At 36.5% G+C, this 16,700-nt stretch overlaps 1 protein-coding gene across 1 annotated transcript in view; it reads right to left on the minus strand.

Moving 5' to 3' along the window:
- Positions 1-5,638: 5,638 nt before the first annotated feature.
- Positions 5,639-16,700, minus strand: part of LOC145978760 (uncharacterized) — an 86,452-nt gene continuing 75,390 nt past the window's right edge. Inside the window, exons 6-8 of the mRNA XM_083111573.1 lie at positions 13,643-13,824; positions 11,344-11,499; positions 5,639-6,336 (exon numbers count right to left, since the gene is read on the minus strand). Of these exons, the coding sequence (XP_082967699.1) occupies positions 6,061-6,336; positions 11,344-11,499; positions 13,643-13,824 (614 nt within the window). The 3' untranslated portion in view covers positions 5,639-6,060. The remainder of the gene's footprint in view (positions 6,337-11,343; positions 11,500-13,642; positions 13,825-16,700) is intronic.

The raw sequence follows: 16,700 nt of genomic DNA on the forward strand, positions 1-16,700 counted from the left end.
GAATTTATATCTTTGCCGAGTCCCTTACTGCTTTTATTTGTAAATTCTGATTATCTCAAAATTTCGGGAGGGGCTGTTGCATACGCCAGTGGTTATCATAGTATAATAGAAAAATATTAGGAGTGTGTGTGTTGGGGCGGGGGTATGCCTTCTTTTCTTTAGATGTCAGACCAGGAGTTTCTAAACGGGGGGAACAACCGAAAATATATTTTATTGTACAATTATGAAAAAGAAAATAAAGTGAAATAATTATATTGCTCTATTTTTTTCTAAATGTGCCTTCCTGGCACGGGGAACTTTACCTTTACTTTTATTTTCTTCTTAAAATTATAGTCACAAGCTGAGTCTCATAATCTCCCTTCGGTACTCCTATTTATATACATACAAAATTGTTAAATGATGCCGTAAACTTAACTCCAAATTGTTTCCTTTGGACTTCATCCATTTTCAATAAACGTTTCCACGTATAACTCATTTGTTGAATGTTATCATTACAGACGTGCTGACTGAATGATGACGGTTCATTTTGTGATAATTACGTAACCATGGTTACGGGCAGCAAAAGTGCACATGCACGAGAAACAAACGACCCAGATGAAAACATGTAACCTAAATATTTCATTTATTGCGCATTAGCTTTCGCACGGACGTCAGATGTGAGGTACTGGGAGATGGCCCATATTTCAGTAATATGTATTTTATGATTTGCCTCCCGTAACTCCACGTGTAGTGACAGTTTCATCACAGAGATTGCGGATTCGAATTTTGATCAATATGCTGACGACTTCCGTGACGGGGTGGTTAGCACTAGGATGCTAGATGTCTCGGTTTCGAATCCTGGGCTGGGAATGGGCGGGCATTCTTTGTGAGTGTTCAATTTCCTCATATCATCACTCATCCTCATTGTCACGATTAGCCAAAAGTATAGCGACGTATAATAATAACCTAATCCAAATATATCGAAATAACAACAGTATAATTGTTAACTTTGGTTGCTGTACGTCTTATATTTGGGAGTGGAGGGCGGAAATTCTTCAGAATGGGTACACGTATACGCCCGAGTTTGTAAAGAAAAATCAGAATTTTTATCAGGGCGTGCGTGTCAAATTTATTATTTTTAAAATGCTAAGTTAAAGCGATGAAATTTATTCTCAAAATTGAAGGCCAATTCATTATATACTCGTACTTTCTGAGGTAAGCATTAGTATGCCGACTTTGAATTTACTCTCTAGAGCGCATTTGCTTTCCGTCTCTCTCTCTCTCTCTCTCTCTCTCTCTCTAGCCGTCCACATTCTACATCGTTATCTCTATCTCCCTCTCTCATTTTATGTTACTATCTCTTTACTTCTCTCTCTCTCTCTCTCGTTTTGCATCTTTACTTTCCTATCTACATATTTTTTCTCATTTCTATCTCTTCTTTCTTTTGTTTTGTCTCATTCCCTTGCTCTTCTGTCTCTCTTTATAGCACTCTCTGACTCTTTTTCATTATTTCTTTGATTTCTGTTTCATTCTCTTAATTTCTCTCTTGTTTTTGGCTTTTTCTCTTTAGCTCTCTCACTTCTTCTTTCTCTATATTTCTCATTTGATTTTGTCTCTTTCTCTTTGGATCTCAGGGCCTCCCCCATGGCGCAGTGGTAGCATCATTGCCTTGTAATCAAGGGGTCCCGGGTTCGATACCCGGTGGATGTACAAGTGGTTCGGATCCCACTTTAAACTGTAGGTCCAGTCCCGATTAGCCTTACTGTGCATAAAGTGGACTTAAAACACCAACTCTTTGGATCTCCCTCGCTTCTGTCTCACTCTCTTCATTTTCTTTTTCTTCTGTGACTGTTTCTTTCTCTCAGTTCTGTTGCTTCCTCTTCAATTATTTACCGTTTCTTTCTGTTTCTCTTCATTTCGTTGTTTTGTTTCTTTGTCTTTATTTCTTCCTTTGTATATGTCCCTTTGTGTTCATTCCTCTTATGACAATCAGTTTTTGTCACCTACTTTTTTTTATCCTAGGATTTCATTATTTTATATTTTTCTGTAACTTCGTATCCGCTTGAAGCTTCGGTAGAAAAACACCACGTTTCGGAACCTTTTGTGTTTTTCTGCTTTTGTCGACTTTTCCCACTTTCGGTCGTAGGAGCTCGGAACCAACAATGTGCTGTGATAAATCCTTCACTGTTTTTGAGCGACTTTTGTGCATTTGGCGACGGACAGTCAACTTGGGAGGCCAATTACTGGAGGAACATGTTACGTACCGGATGAGGGTAGAACTATTCTTTTCACCCCATTTTAACGCAACACGTGTGCCCCAAGAAGCTGGACCAGGCAAAAAATGGACGCTTGACCACCAACGTCGTAACTTCAGATTCCCGCGCCTAAAAGTCAGTCCGTTGTATTCGAAGTTTCAAGCTGTCTTTATATAGTGGCAGAACGAACAAACAAGTACAGTCTACCGCCAGTTTTCGAACCGACAACACCTCCGCGACAGTCGGAGTAAAGATTCGGGACTTTGTCTTTTTCTACCGCGCCGTGTATTTTATCCTGCGTGAGTGAGTGACAGTGACTAGTTGTACGAATACGCAGTGTTAATTAGTGACCTGTGCACTGGATTCGCGTTATTCGTTTTGTGACGAGGAACATTAATACAACTATGGCGGGCTAAAATCAAGAGAAGGAGGGCTACGGGTCTTCCTAGCCTGCATGAAGCCGACAACGCAGCAGATCATCGCTCAGCGTCGCGACGCCACACCACTAAAACGCCGCCAAATGACGCCCACAGCCCGATTAGAAGCCATGAAATGATACCGCCGAAAGCCGCCAGTCGAGACGCCGACGCCCGACGAGAATTCTACGGAGAGAGAAAGAGAGAGAGAGAGAGAAATTGGAAGATGAAGCGACACCAGCCCACACTTAGATCTACCGTCTAGAAGAGAAGATTGAGATAATGAAGCGACACCTACTGCGTCTTGAGACGACGCCGACGTCCCGCGTGAGATTAGCAGCGAGAATCCACGAGTACCCCCGGTAAGGAAACTTCGCCCGTTTTTTCGCCGTCCCCCCAGAAAGAGAGAGAGAGACGATGCGAAGCAATTAATCGCTCCATTACGAGGCCGACAAGATGATCGCCGTGATGTTGAAGCGTGAAGGAAGGTGTGTCCAAGAAGATTGCGAAGTGCCGCTACAAAGAAGTAGCGTGGGGAAGTGTTAGTGTCGCAAAGAGGACCGCGGGTTAACGTCACGCCGCCGTTTAGAGGACTACGGTAAACGTCGCTGAAACGTCTAGAACGCCGAGATGGTATAGTATACTACTGTTAATTTTCTATATGTGTGAGTGATCATCTAGCCAAGCCTCCAAAGATCGGCCGTCGGACGAAAAGATACCTGTATTTAAAATTAAAAGTCGCGAAGGTATTGATTATAATTATTTCTTGCCAACATAATCTAAATTTCAAAACAATTGCTAATTAGGAAGATCGATTCACAGCATACTGTTGTTTTTCCACGCTCTGCGCCGAACTGTTGAGTAATAATTTTTATTTATGTCACCTTATATGCTTTACTCGGTAAAATATTTGATTAAAAACGGCATAAATCGTGTATCTCTTGCAGAGATCACCTCTCAAGTTTGCTAAGTGAGGAAGTAAGTTAACTGCGTGCTATTTTTAATATATATTCATACATAAGTGTCTTCACTTTTCAGTCTGTAAACATGTGTGCCTTGCAGTTGATATCTAAGCCTAATGTTATTGAAGTTCCAATGCGCATTAGTGATAATTCTACAACAATTATTTAAATGTTTTAATAAATTGCAAGAATAAAAAGTTTACGTGTCTTGCCCGTTGGCAGAATGTAATGAGCACGTGCAGATGAAAGTTTTGTATCTTTAATTCTAAGAAAATTAACGTTTTCGGGCGCAGTTTAATATTCATAAGAAAAACTAAATATTGCATGGTGTCTAAAAAAGGGCCAATGTATTTATCTTAATGTAATTATTCCCCTGCGGTATGAGAGAGTGTGTGAATGCTTGAATGATAGTGAGGGGTTGTGTAATCTGTCTATTTTTTGTGTGTTATATAATATACATTATTGTTGTATATGATTTGACTATGATTTGTGTTTAAACATATAGTATACTTATCCTCATAACTGGTGGTATTTATATTTTAGTTCAACGTTAAGTCAGCAAAGCATTTCTGCTGGCTAACATCAATTATTATTATTATTGATTATTATTATTATTATTCAACGTCACTTTATGCACGAGTCGGCTATTCGTCGGGGGTAAAAACCGATCCGGTCACACGTACCCTGGAATCAAAACCGTTAGCTGGGCCCGACACCTAGGAAGGGGACTTCGGTCTCCGGACTAAGTGTCAAACATAGGTCATGTACCTAAAGGTCCCGGTGAGACTCTATTGTTTGTATCTTTTTCTCTTCACCTCTCGTTTCTTTCCCTTTACTTATCTCTCACGTCTGTTCCTTTATTCCCAGTACACTATAATTCGTTATTATGGTTATGTAAATAATTTGACAATAATTTTTAGTACAACGAAATGTTTACATATACTCGTATTATTTCTTCCATCCTACGTTGTATAGTTTCTTAATTGCCGGTAAGTGAAGATTTAATATCATCCTTGGAAATTAACTATGATATGATGATCCAGACACTTCCTTTCCCTTATTTAATTTTTGTTACATGATTTAAAACTTCACTTAGCAGCGATTTGAACTAAGCGTACAAGTTTTCTTTTTTTTTAATAATAATATTATGCTTCCAAGTCAGCTGTGATTCTGAACTGTGTAACTGTGTAAATTTCTGTGTAACTGAAATTTCCCCTACTGGAAAGTTTTCAAATACCACAATAGATAAAGAGAAGCACTCCTCTACTTAAAAATGTAACACAATACAATACAACAAATTCACAGAAAGAATTCCGAGAGGGGCGGCACATTTACATTACCTGGAAGTTCTGAATATAAATGACAGTTGAATTGTTCTGGCTTGCAAATACAGAAAATATATTTATTGAATTGTTTTGACACAAGTTAAAGTTGGCCTCCCCCTCCCCTATGGCGTAGTGGTAACATCGTCGCCCTGTAATCAAAGGATCCCGGGTTTGATATTCGGTGGAGGCACATAGTGATTTTGATTACACGTTAAACTATAGGTCCAGTCCCGATTACCCTCACTGTGAACTTAAAACAAAAACCCAAACAAGTGAAAGTTATGCATTTTAGATTGTTCTCTCAAATTTTAAGAAAATAAAATCAATTATGATAAGAATTGAGTAGCTGATGTCTGATCTTTGAATACGCAGAATATACAGGATTTGTAAATATATCAAAATATTATATTATGTCCTCATAACTTCATCCCCTACCTGCCTTTTACGTATACACGCTCGATTGTGTTTTTGGTATATCTGTATGAAATTGTATTCACTTTGCTCTATAACAGATTAAAATTGAAAAAGTAAAGACTATTGTTGCAAAATTTATTTCATTTTTTGTTTTATATATTATTATTATATAAAATAATAAATAATAATATATAAAATATTATTATAAATAATATACATAAAATATGATATAAATAAAACCAAGGTGGCTTTGCTAAGGATTTTACCACAGTAGATACACGAAATAATAAAAAAGAACGAACAAACTTTTATTCTTAACAAATGAATATAAATACATTCAATTATGTGCTTTGGACTTAAATTTATAATACTTGACTCGACTCTTTTGAAATTAGCAACAGTTTAAGAGTTTTAACAGGAAGTAAACTATGTGATATGACTTAAGGAAATGAGGTAGGCTAAATCGAAAATAGAGAAATATATCGATTATCAAACGACTGGCTATCAGTGACAGAACAGTTACTAGTGTTTATCTCTAAGAACTAGAATACATTTATGACACTAATCATTATTAAAAGTATACTTTTGGTAAAGGTAACGTAATGTTCAAATGGATTCATGGAATCTCTGTCTCGTAAGAATAATAAACACGTTGATTTAAGTGAAACTCAAAATGCTGCGAAGTCCACTCGTTATTTTCAAGAACTCTTCAAGGCATTTTCTGCAGTTCGAGACGAAGAACTTTGCCCGATTCCGACTTGGGGATTGACTCCAGAAATCTAACACCACCGTTGAGACGCTTGAACGGTGCGACTCGAGACTGAACGAAGTCTTTGATGTCTGTTTCTGTCAACTTGCTGTTTTTTTGCAACACGATGTAAGCCCTGGGGAGTTCACCTGCTCGCTCGTCTTTTACACCAATAATTGCCACGTCGAGGATTCCTGGCATTTCGCGAACCACCATCTCAAGTTCGGTCGGAGAAACCTGAAACAGGGAAATTTCACTAATGTTACTAATTATGCACACAATGCACCTTGATTCTAGAGACTAATTAAATATGTACTACAGATTGACCAAGATAAGAATGTCCCTGTGGTGATGCAATCGCTGGGTTCACAGACAAGAGAGGAGATAAACAAATGACTGTGCACTTTATTTGTAAGTTGATTGTGAACATTCTTATCTTGGTTAAGCTGTACTTCAGTGGCGTACAGGTACATATCTATAAATACATTTCGGGGGGTCTAACCAAGTGTCACAATGATAATAATAATAATAATTACTTAAGTGATGGGCACGATTTTACAACCAGGTACATCACTATGTCAAAATTGGTTATACAAAATTACAGAATTTAATACATAATTATAAAATAATACAGTGGATCCTACAATCTTATACATCAACATAAATTCAAGTTGTAGGTTTCAACAAGATCAGCTACTAAACCTCTGGCCTTATTTAGACATGTAAGAATTGAGATAGCTATAGGCCTACCTATGGGAATATCTGGGAATTTTATAAGATATATTATGAAAAAAATATTCACTGAACGATTTGGAAAGTAAAGATCTTCTGTACAAAATTTATCCTTTTCATTTTTCTTCTTTATTCTAAGGTAAACATATTCAACTGTGTTAACCATTCAGAGTAATGTTGGTCATAGTTTTTTTTTTAAAAAAAACTGTTCATAATAACCTGAAAAAAGTTTTTAAACTGATTCAACTTTTTGAAGGTGACTGATGGCTGCCAGAAACCATAATTCATTAGCATATTCAAGAATAGGACGAACTATCGTTTTATACAGGTATATTAAGGTATGTTCTTCTTGAAAAAACTTTCCATGAGAAAACAAAGCATCTTGTTTGATCTTTTACAAATTTCTGAAATGTGCTCATCAAATATAAGAGAGGAGTCTATTAATATTCCTAAGTCCTTATGACTATCGCACACTTGGATTTTATTTTGATAAATATAATAGTTGGAGACTATGTAATGTACTTTCTTAGTAAAAAAAAAGAAGAAAAAAGTAAAGTGCTCCCCTGTGCATAGCACCACGCCATGAAGGCGTATAGGGGGTGTGGGGGTAACGCCCCACACTTTCTTGATCTGGTCGTGAGTGGGGGTGATGTGATCAGCATCACGCCCCTGACCGCCTTTACCCCCCAGGGTTTCCCCCAGGTACCCATGTTATTCGACGCTGGGTGGGCGCCGGGGCCGCTTCCATCGTTAGAAATGTTCCCGGATTTGAACCGGCCGGGGATCGAACCCGGGACCTTGAGAATGGTAGTCAGACGCGTTACCGACTGAGCCACCGCTTTCTTAGTAGATCTTAAAACTTTACACTTTTTCAAGTTAATTTCCATTTCATTAATCTTGCCCCAATATGTCATTCTATCGAGATCAGCCTGAAGTTGAGCGACATTATTATTTGTTAAAATACTCTTAATTTTCTTTATATCATCTGCATATAGTAAACATATGCTAGATTTAAAACATAAGGTAACATCATCATTGATAGAAACAGCAAATAGAATTGAGCCAAGTGGCGACTCTTGAGGTAATCCACATAAATTGTTTCACCAGTCTTAACATAGAAAGTTCTATTTACTAGAAAGTTGGAAAACCATTTCAGAATGGCCCTTGCTACTCACTTTGAACTATGAAACATTAAGATGTGAACCTATAAAAACCGACGAAAATAACATTGACGATATTTCAGATTTTGCAAGAATTTCGATTTTCTTCCCCTCCCTGTCGTCATGTGGATTGGCGATAATGAAAAGTGCTCCTTAAACTTCGAAATTATGCTAAATGCTTCTTCTAAATTGTGCTAGGATTTATTATTAATTATTTTTTGTTTTTCTTTCGGATAATTGTAACTCTGCATCTGGGTGCAGTCCAATAGCGCACAAAAAATGTGAAAGTGTGCGCTCGGGTTATATGAAAGGTGCCACTAGCGCACAACATCCAATGCTGCGTTGCCACATCTATTTTTGTGTAATGGCTGGCCTGTGTAGAGGATCATTTAATTGCATAAAAAGTCAAATATCAAGAAGTATTACACATGTTTATTATAACAAAACTTTAATGATTACAATGAATGACTTTGTTTGTAAGTACTTTAGTGCTCGTAAAACGATTAAAATACTGGGTTGTAGCGAATAAAACTGGTTAGGTTAGGTTAGGTTAGGCAAAAACAGTTGACACAACGTGGCAACATCACTATGGATTTTGTGCGGGTGGTATACATTTTTAACCACAAGCACACGCAGGCTTTTGTTTGTGCTCTCCCGACCTATGGCCCTGCATCTACATTTCTAGAGTTTTGAACTTGCGTTACTTATTTTTAACAGGTATGTAATAGTGTAAATTCCCCCCCCTCTCCCCTCAAAAAATGTTCAAAATCTTGCAACAAACGACATGGGTTCAACATAGAAATTAAAAATGCTTGGGAAAATTGTTTACTTCCAACTTTCTACCGATTTCCTACCATAAAATCTTCTGACGTACCAAATCGGGCAGAATGAAGAAAAGATAGAGGATGGATCGTGGTATGGTTCTAAAGAAGCTTGTCGCTGTGTAGGCATACTCCCTTTCGTTTGAAACATGTCTGCTGGTGAAGTAGAAATAAGATTTGGACATACTTTTATTTTTATTTCCTGAAAATATATTCCTCTGAATTCGATTTCCCACTCCCAGGGACTGGCGTTTGCAGATTATGCTAGATTTTACCATTATGCCAAAAGCAGGGTGATAAGTGCCAACAAAGATCAAACTGTGCTTGGTTTAGTACCATTTTGCTGGGGTTGACATCGCTGATTGAGGAAACTCTTGTTGGTTCCTCGGCCTTCGTCGATCTTCGTAACCTTCACCCCCTTCCTTTTACTGTCCCTTCCACTCCTCACCCATCTGTCTGTAGGATGGCCGCCGATGTTCCTCAGCTGGGGTGCTGGAGCGAGCGAGAGCAGTCAACACTTGACAGTAGCTACTCTAGGCAATTGTACGTACGTATATTGTGCTCATAATTTTATAACATGCATTAAACTCCTAAAAAGTAGGAAACTGGAAATATGTACAAATGAACTGTAGGAAGTTCCTCACTTCCTACATGGAGAAATCGACCCTTCAGACAGGTTATTTATTTCAGTAAAACAATAGAATAGACCCAGCATAAGCATGGAACCTTTAGTGTCTGCGGAGATGGTCATAAAAGAATATTTTCTCCTGAAATATGACACCCAGATCCTTCTGTGCAACAACTCTCTGAACACAATTATTTCCTATGAAATATTTTGTGTTTAATGTGGTTTTCTTTAAGGAGAAGGTAATCGTAGTACATTTTTGAGGCTGAAGTTTTAAGTTCCATAATTTACACCACTTTATTAGAGAATCTAAATTATTTTGCAGAAGTGCTATGTAGCTGAAATTTCAGATTCTACTATATATTTTGCAATCATCAGCGAACATGAGTCGAAAGATATTCTGGAAGATCATCAACATACAGGACAAAAGAAGAGGTCCAAGAACACTGCCTTCGGGTACACCAGACGACACAGCTTGATAAGAAGAAGAGGTTCCGGAAAGTACAACTTTTTGTTGTCTGTCTTGGAGACACTGTTTGACGAGAAAAATGTTCCGTGAATACTGAATCGGTGATATAATTTATATAGCGGGCAATTTTGTTTTATAGAGCCAAAAACGTTTGAATAGTCAAGATATATTACATCCAGTTCTAAGATATAAAGTTAATGACATCAGATAGTAAAATGCTCAAGTTGGTTAAGCAGGAGCTGCCTGGTTAAAAAAGCCATGCTGTGCTGTATTTATGTATGGAGAGGAAATTTGTAAAGGCGGTCCTTTATTCTAAGATCCGTTTATATATATATATATATATATATATATATATATATATATACACGTATATATAACAGCACGGCATTAGCATTTCCCCATGAATCCGGAAATGTACCCTCATTGAAGCATTTGTTTAATAAAATAGAGAAGGGGATAGTGAGAGAATAAGAAGTGCTATTGAGAAACATAGAAGTGATTTCGTGAGGATCATTAGCGCGATCTTCAGGCAATGAAAACATTTCTTCTGGAGACATGGATATAGATGTTAGAGAGTGGCATATAGTGTATAAGATGAATGATATTAAGAATATAATATCTATGAAAAAGTTGATTTCAACACAGTAAACATGATGCTGTTGTGCCCAAGTAATAGATTCTAAGGTGTGACAATGGGCGTATACAAGATTTCAAGATTGCTTGTGGTTAGTCACTTTGCTGCCTTGGTAGAATAATGATTGATTTTCTCTTTGAAATGTTTCGGCAGGCATTGGACGGTAGGGACATCCCATTCTCTGATGTTGCTGCATAAGATTCTCCGTAAGCTGTATTCTGCGTAGGTATCAGCAAGATGTTCTTTCACAGTTTACTCGTTGATGTCTGCTTGAATATGTATTAAGTTTTTCGGTGGCTGCTTGCGGTTCAGTAGTTGGTGTGTTAGAGTATGAAAAATTACTATATCGAATCAGTTCAATCTGTGTACGTAATATTTCGACATGTGGTTCATTCTTCTGAGCTTGTATAAGAATCTTATGTTGCATTTTGAAGTTTTTGCAGCTTATTGCTCGCGCTGAAAGCAACTGTATTTTCTCAAATCTCGATAAAATCAAAGATCCACAAATTTCTTCAAGTGCTATAAAGTATGAAGACTTTTGTTGGCTTTGTTTATCTGTACTGAAATATGATCTGCCCATTCTATGTGGAAACCCACAGAAATCCAAAACCAAAACTTTAACAATACATATGAAAAAGTAATCAGTATAGTATTATTATAATTTAGTAATGCAAATTTTAACATTACATATAGAATTTTCAAACAACATGAATGGTTGTATTGTTGCCTCAACTTCTCAATGGTTAACATCTTGCACTCATTATCTAGATCAGAAAATTTCGTTGCCTAGAATATGTTCTTACCTGGTTTCCTTTAACTTTAATCAGTTCCTTTATTCTGTCCACAGCGTAATAATAGTGATCTTGATCATAATAGAAAACATCGCCTGTGTGAAGCCAGCCTTCTTGATCAATAGTATCATTTGTAGCCTTCTCATTGTTCAAGTAGCCCTTCATTATCTGTAACACAGAGCAATAGAAGAATTGAGCTAATTCCAAATTATTAAAATGCATATATTTCATGTGCTTTAGATTCATCGTACCTTTGTATATAAATAATTTCATTCCTGTTTTATAGATTTTGGAGCTGCTTGTTTTTATTAAAATAAAAATATTAACACAGATAAAAAGTGTTAATTTAATTGCAAATTATAAAAATTGTCTATATTTCATATTCTTTGTATACAAAATAAATGCAAACTTAAATTTACGGTCTGATCAGTTACAATGATCGATGACACTTCTGAAATATGAGAGTGTAACAAGAAACAGATATTATAGCAATTATTCTGATATAATATTTCGCTGGAAATTTCTCTACTAGTAAAAAAATACATATATTATCGCAAACTCATTACATGCACAAGAACGGCAATCTTTATAGTTCAAATTGCGTTCAACAATTTCACATGTAAAAAATCTATAATTATTTTTCAAGACGTTGTAGTAATATTTTTTTATTTTAATAAGAAGAGGCAGCTTCCAAATCTTTAAAACAAAAATGTAATTATTAAAATACCGTGCGTCCATTTCGATCTGCAGCCGAGAGATCGGGAGAAGCGTGGCGGGCGGCGCTGGCGGAGATGCCGACATTTGCGGCCTGAAATGCCCGCTTATTTTTATGGACATATGCAGACATTTATATAAATATTGCAAAACGAGCACTAACCTGTGTTATAAGAGTATGGTTTTAATTTTAGTAGCTTAGTGGCTGTATGTGCTGATGATTTTGACACTCCCATCTCCTGTGAAACACGGCGTAGAGGTTTGTTTGGATAACTTTCTAACGCTGCCCCAATTTCATCGAGTTCATCGAGGAAGCTCACGAAAACCATTGACTTTTAATGGTTTCGTCGGCAGCGTAATCTTGATACAGTGTTGCACATTCGAAACCTCCAAACGATCCCCATCGACACAAAACTCTTTCAAGGATATAAACTTAAGCAGGACGTTGCTGGTCAAAACTATGATTAAAATGTTTTATTATCTGTGACTCTTATCGTCACTTCTAAAGCGTATTTTTTTGTGTATATAATTGCAGAACTTGGATGAATTACAGATGATGAATTATAACCAGGTTAGTGCTCGTTTTGCAATATTTATATAAATGTCTGGATATGTCCGTAAAAATAAGCGAGCATTACAGGCCGCAAATGTCGGCATCTCCGCCAGCGCCGCCCGCCACGCTTCTCTCCGATCTCTCGGCTGCAGATCGAAATGGACGCACGGTATTTTAATAATTACATTTTTGTTTTAAAGATTTGGAAGCTGCCTCTTCTTATTAAATAAAAAAAATATTACTACAACGTCTTGAAAATAATTATAGATTTTTTACATGTGAAATTGTTGAACGCAATTTGAACTATAAAGATTGCCGTTCTTGTGCATGTAATGAGTTTGCGATAATATATGTATTTTTTTACTAGTAGAGAAATTTCCAGCGAAATATTATATCAGAATAATTGCTATAATATCTGTTTCTTGTTACACTCTCATATTTCAGAAGTGTCATCGATCATTGTAACTGATCAGACCGTAAATTTAAGTTTGCATTTTATTTTGTATACAAGTATAAAACGTTTATAAACTTACTGAGTCGCTATTTCTCATGAGTAAAAGCTAAGTTATATGCTTCTTTATCTATAGCTATAATATCAATGTAGAAAAAATGTAGCATATTCTTTCAGGATATATTACCTGTGCTTTTTCCCATTTCCGTTGTTTAGCAAAAATATTATTAAATGTGAACCTCTTTCCCATGTTTTCAATAAGAAAGCAGCCCTTAAATGTTTACCAAAAACACCTATGTTAGGGCTAGAATTCATTAATCCTAAACCTACACTACTTCAAATTTTTGTGTCCTTACCAAAATCTATCAAACAGGTTATTATATCATGGAGTACAACACCTACAAAAAATTAGTCAGATGTATGTGGATGGCTTCACAAGATTTTTCATACTATGGTGCATGTCCTATTTCATCTGTACTACAAATCTAATGCTAAGAATTCCAGGTATGTGGAAGTGTACATAGTTATTTGAGGATTTTATCTTACTGTAACGAATGCGAGGCAGAACTCAACTATCTTAGAGGTTTGTTTACCTGTGGCCCGCGTAACCACAGTTCCCCAACTTCGTATGGTGCTTCAACGGGTTTGTTCGTTGACACATCAACAATTTTAGCTTCGGTCAGCGACAGGAGTCGACCACAGGATCCTATTTTGTCTGCTGCCGGTATCGAAGGAGTAAAGAAAGCAGCTGGAGAGAACTCGGACAAACCATAACCTGAAATAGTACAAAATATACAATTATAACATACTTGTTATAATACTTCTCGAAAGTACAAAATCAAGTTATTAATATAATTGATATAATGAATGAATGAAAATCTTGGAAAACTGCGCCAAATGCATTTCATAAAATATTTATTACTTCTTCTTCTTCTTCTCTTCCTTTCCCTTATGCCGTTAAGCGTCTGGTACCTCGTTCTGTCCATCTCATTCACTCCGTCCGGTCTCGACTCATTCTCATTTCGTTCTTAGTTTTTCCATATATTAGTCCTATCTTTTCTATTCTATCTTCCCATGTATAAAATATTTATTACGGCAGATTTAAATTCTGCCACTAACCTTCAACGACATTGAATATAAGGTGTATCAAACTTACTTTCGTGTTTCACATGAGATGATAAAGATTAATATACGGTCATTTGAGGTGAGATACTCTACCAGGAGATAGATATGCCTCACATGTTTCAATTAAGGCAGTCTGTGGGAGAATGTATTATCCGTCTTTCATTGTTCTCAAGTTAGCATGAATGTTATCGTGTGTGATTCCTGGCTCGCTGTGTGTTTTATTTTTTGCAATAATCTGGGAAAAACTGAGTTTTATTACTTTTCCACATCTGCAGTAAATTATTAAATTTGCAGTTGTAATTCTACAATAATGGTTAATTTAGCTTCTTTTTATGCTCAATGGTGCAAGAAATATAAAATGTTTCCTACGATTTCACGACCATGTTTCCTATTCAAGGAGAACCATAGAGTGGGGCATCTCTCCTTGGACAGAAGGAGAAATACCCCGTTTTAAAGAAATGAGAGATTAATTTCATGTGAGGAGTGATGCCTCGTCTTCTTTCATTCCTAATGTGCATTAAAAGAATAAGTGCAATAGTTAAAAATGAATATATGAAAAATACTTCGTTTCGTAGAAACTTAGAAATATTTTACATTGCATGGATAGCATGTCCAGCAGAATAAAAATTCTATTTAAAATATACATGCAGGTATAGGCAAAGCCTGGGTTAGAAGTGCAAGTGTTAATAATAATGCAATAAATGGATTCAATGCGGATAGGATTTTACTTGCGAAATTCTTCAGTCTCCTTACAGGAAGTCTCTTCTACAGGGTGGTTCAAAAGTATAGATACACCCGAATCAAAGTTGAATGACATACTGTTTCGCAAAACTAATACTGTAAATTTGTAATAGGGGTGGGGGAAATGTTATAGGACATATGACGATGATGGCCGCCATCTTGAAACCTGACATCTTGAATTCTTCAACTTCAAAATGTTAAATGGGAAGGGGGTGATATGATATATGAAATCAGGCTAGAATTTCACTAGAAATGCAGTGGTGAAGGTTATTTTGACGTATCTGTAACCAGTAAAAAGTTATGACTGAATTATTTGATGCATACTTTTGGATCACCCTGTAATATAGGCCTACCGAATGGAATTCCTTCCATCTGTGAGGAAAAGACCAGATTGGAAGTAATATCTGAGAAATTACAGGCAAAGAATAAGAAATCATCGGTTAAGGGGAAATCTGCTCTGGAATCCTCATTTCATGAAGAAAACGTGGACTCACAAATAGAAAAAAAAAGTGCTTGGCGTGCTTAGAAGACTAGAAAAATACATAATCAACGGTAGACTGACTGCCTTGAATGTATCGACAGTCAGAAGTTGGTGCACGCAATATGGCGTGGTATTGTGATAGGCATGGGCGTCCGGAAGGGGGGGGGGCAAGGGGAAGCCGTGGCTCCCCCCCGGAAAATGAAAGTCAACCAAAAATTATGTATTTCACACATAAAATTTCATTTTAGCCACAACAATATGTAACACCATAAATTCAAATTTAAGCAATTTTTTTAGGGAACAAAACTCTTTTGGGGGAAAATGTGACTTGTTTGCCTCCCCCTGGAAAAATACCTTCCTTGCCCCTCCCTGGAAAAGATCCTGCGGACGTCCATGCAACATTTGTGGGAAAAAGAAGAAAATAAAAACTATGAATAGCCCAAATAAGAATAGGAACAACTAGTTAAGGGATATAAAGTTTTCTTATAGCGGTGATTGGGTGATAAAACCAGGGGGCAAGAACAGTTTACTTTCTCTTGGTAGACAAGGCTTAGTATTGAGGCCATTGAGCGGGAACAAAAGTGCTCCCCTCCCTAATCGCCGCCACTGCTTATTGACTAATGTTCATATTTTAGCCTACATTGCCTAAAATGTATATGCTATCAAAAGTCGATGCAATAAACATGCACGTTGTATGGTGGCATGTGTAACATTTATTGAAGAAAGGGGGGAAAAAAATAAAATACGGATAAGAGGAATATGAAAATGTTAACTTTTAAGTAAAAGTTTTCTGTTTTATATTTTTAAAAGTAATTTTTCGACCAATTTTCAAGTTCCCTGTTTCCTGTAGTTATGTTAAAATATTTTGCTTTTAAATCAACGAAAGGATTACTTTTAATAATGTACGCGTTTTTTCACAATAAAACGTCATATGTAAGGCTCGGAAGTTGAAGACTTATAAATTGCCAAAAAAGGACCTATAAAAAGACCTAAAAATATCAAAAAGAGGACCTAAAAACTGAAAAAAGAACCTAAAAACTGAAAAAAGGACGTATAAATGTGATCCAAATTAATTAATAACTTCAGTTTTAATTACATATTTAATGTATATGGTCGTATACACCGTGCTGAAAGCTTCAGAACAAGAGAAAGTTGCCACTTACAGCGCGACCTTCCAGACAAGTTACGGTTAAAGGACCTTGTATCATACCTGCTTCAGTCCTCCAAAAATGTTTTTCTCTCGTTCCAGGGACGATTCAAATATATTTATTTATTTATTTTATTTCTTTACTACAGAAATGATG

This window comes from Lepisma saccharinum, chromosome 25, assembly GCF_977018435.1.
Source record: "Lepisma saccharinum chromosome 25, izLepSacc3.1, whole genome shotgun sequence".
Taxonomy (NCBI): Eukaryota; Metazoa; Arthropoda; class Insecta; order Zygentoma; family Lepismatidae; genus Lepisma; species Lepisma saccharinum.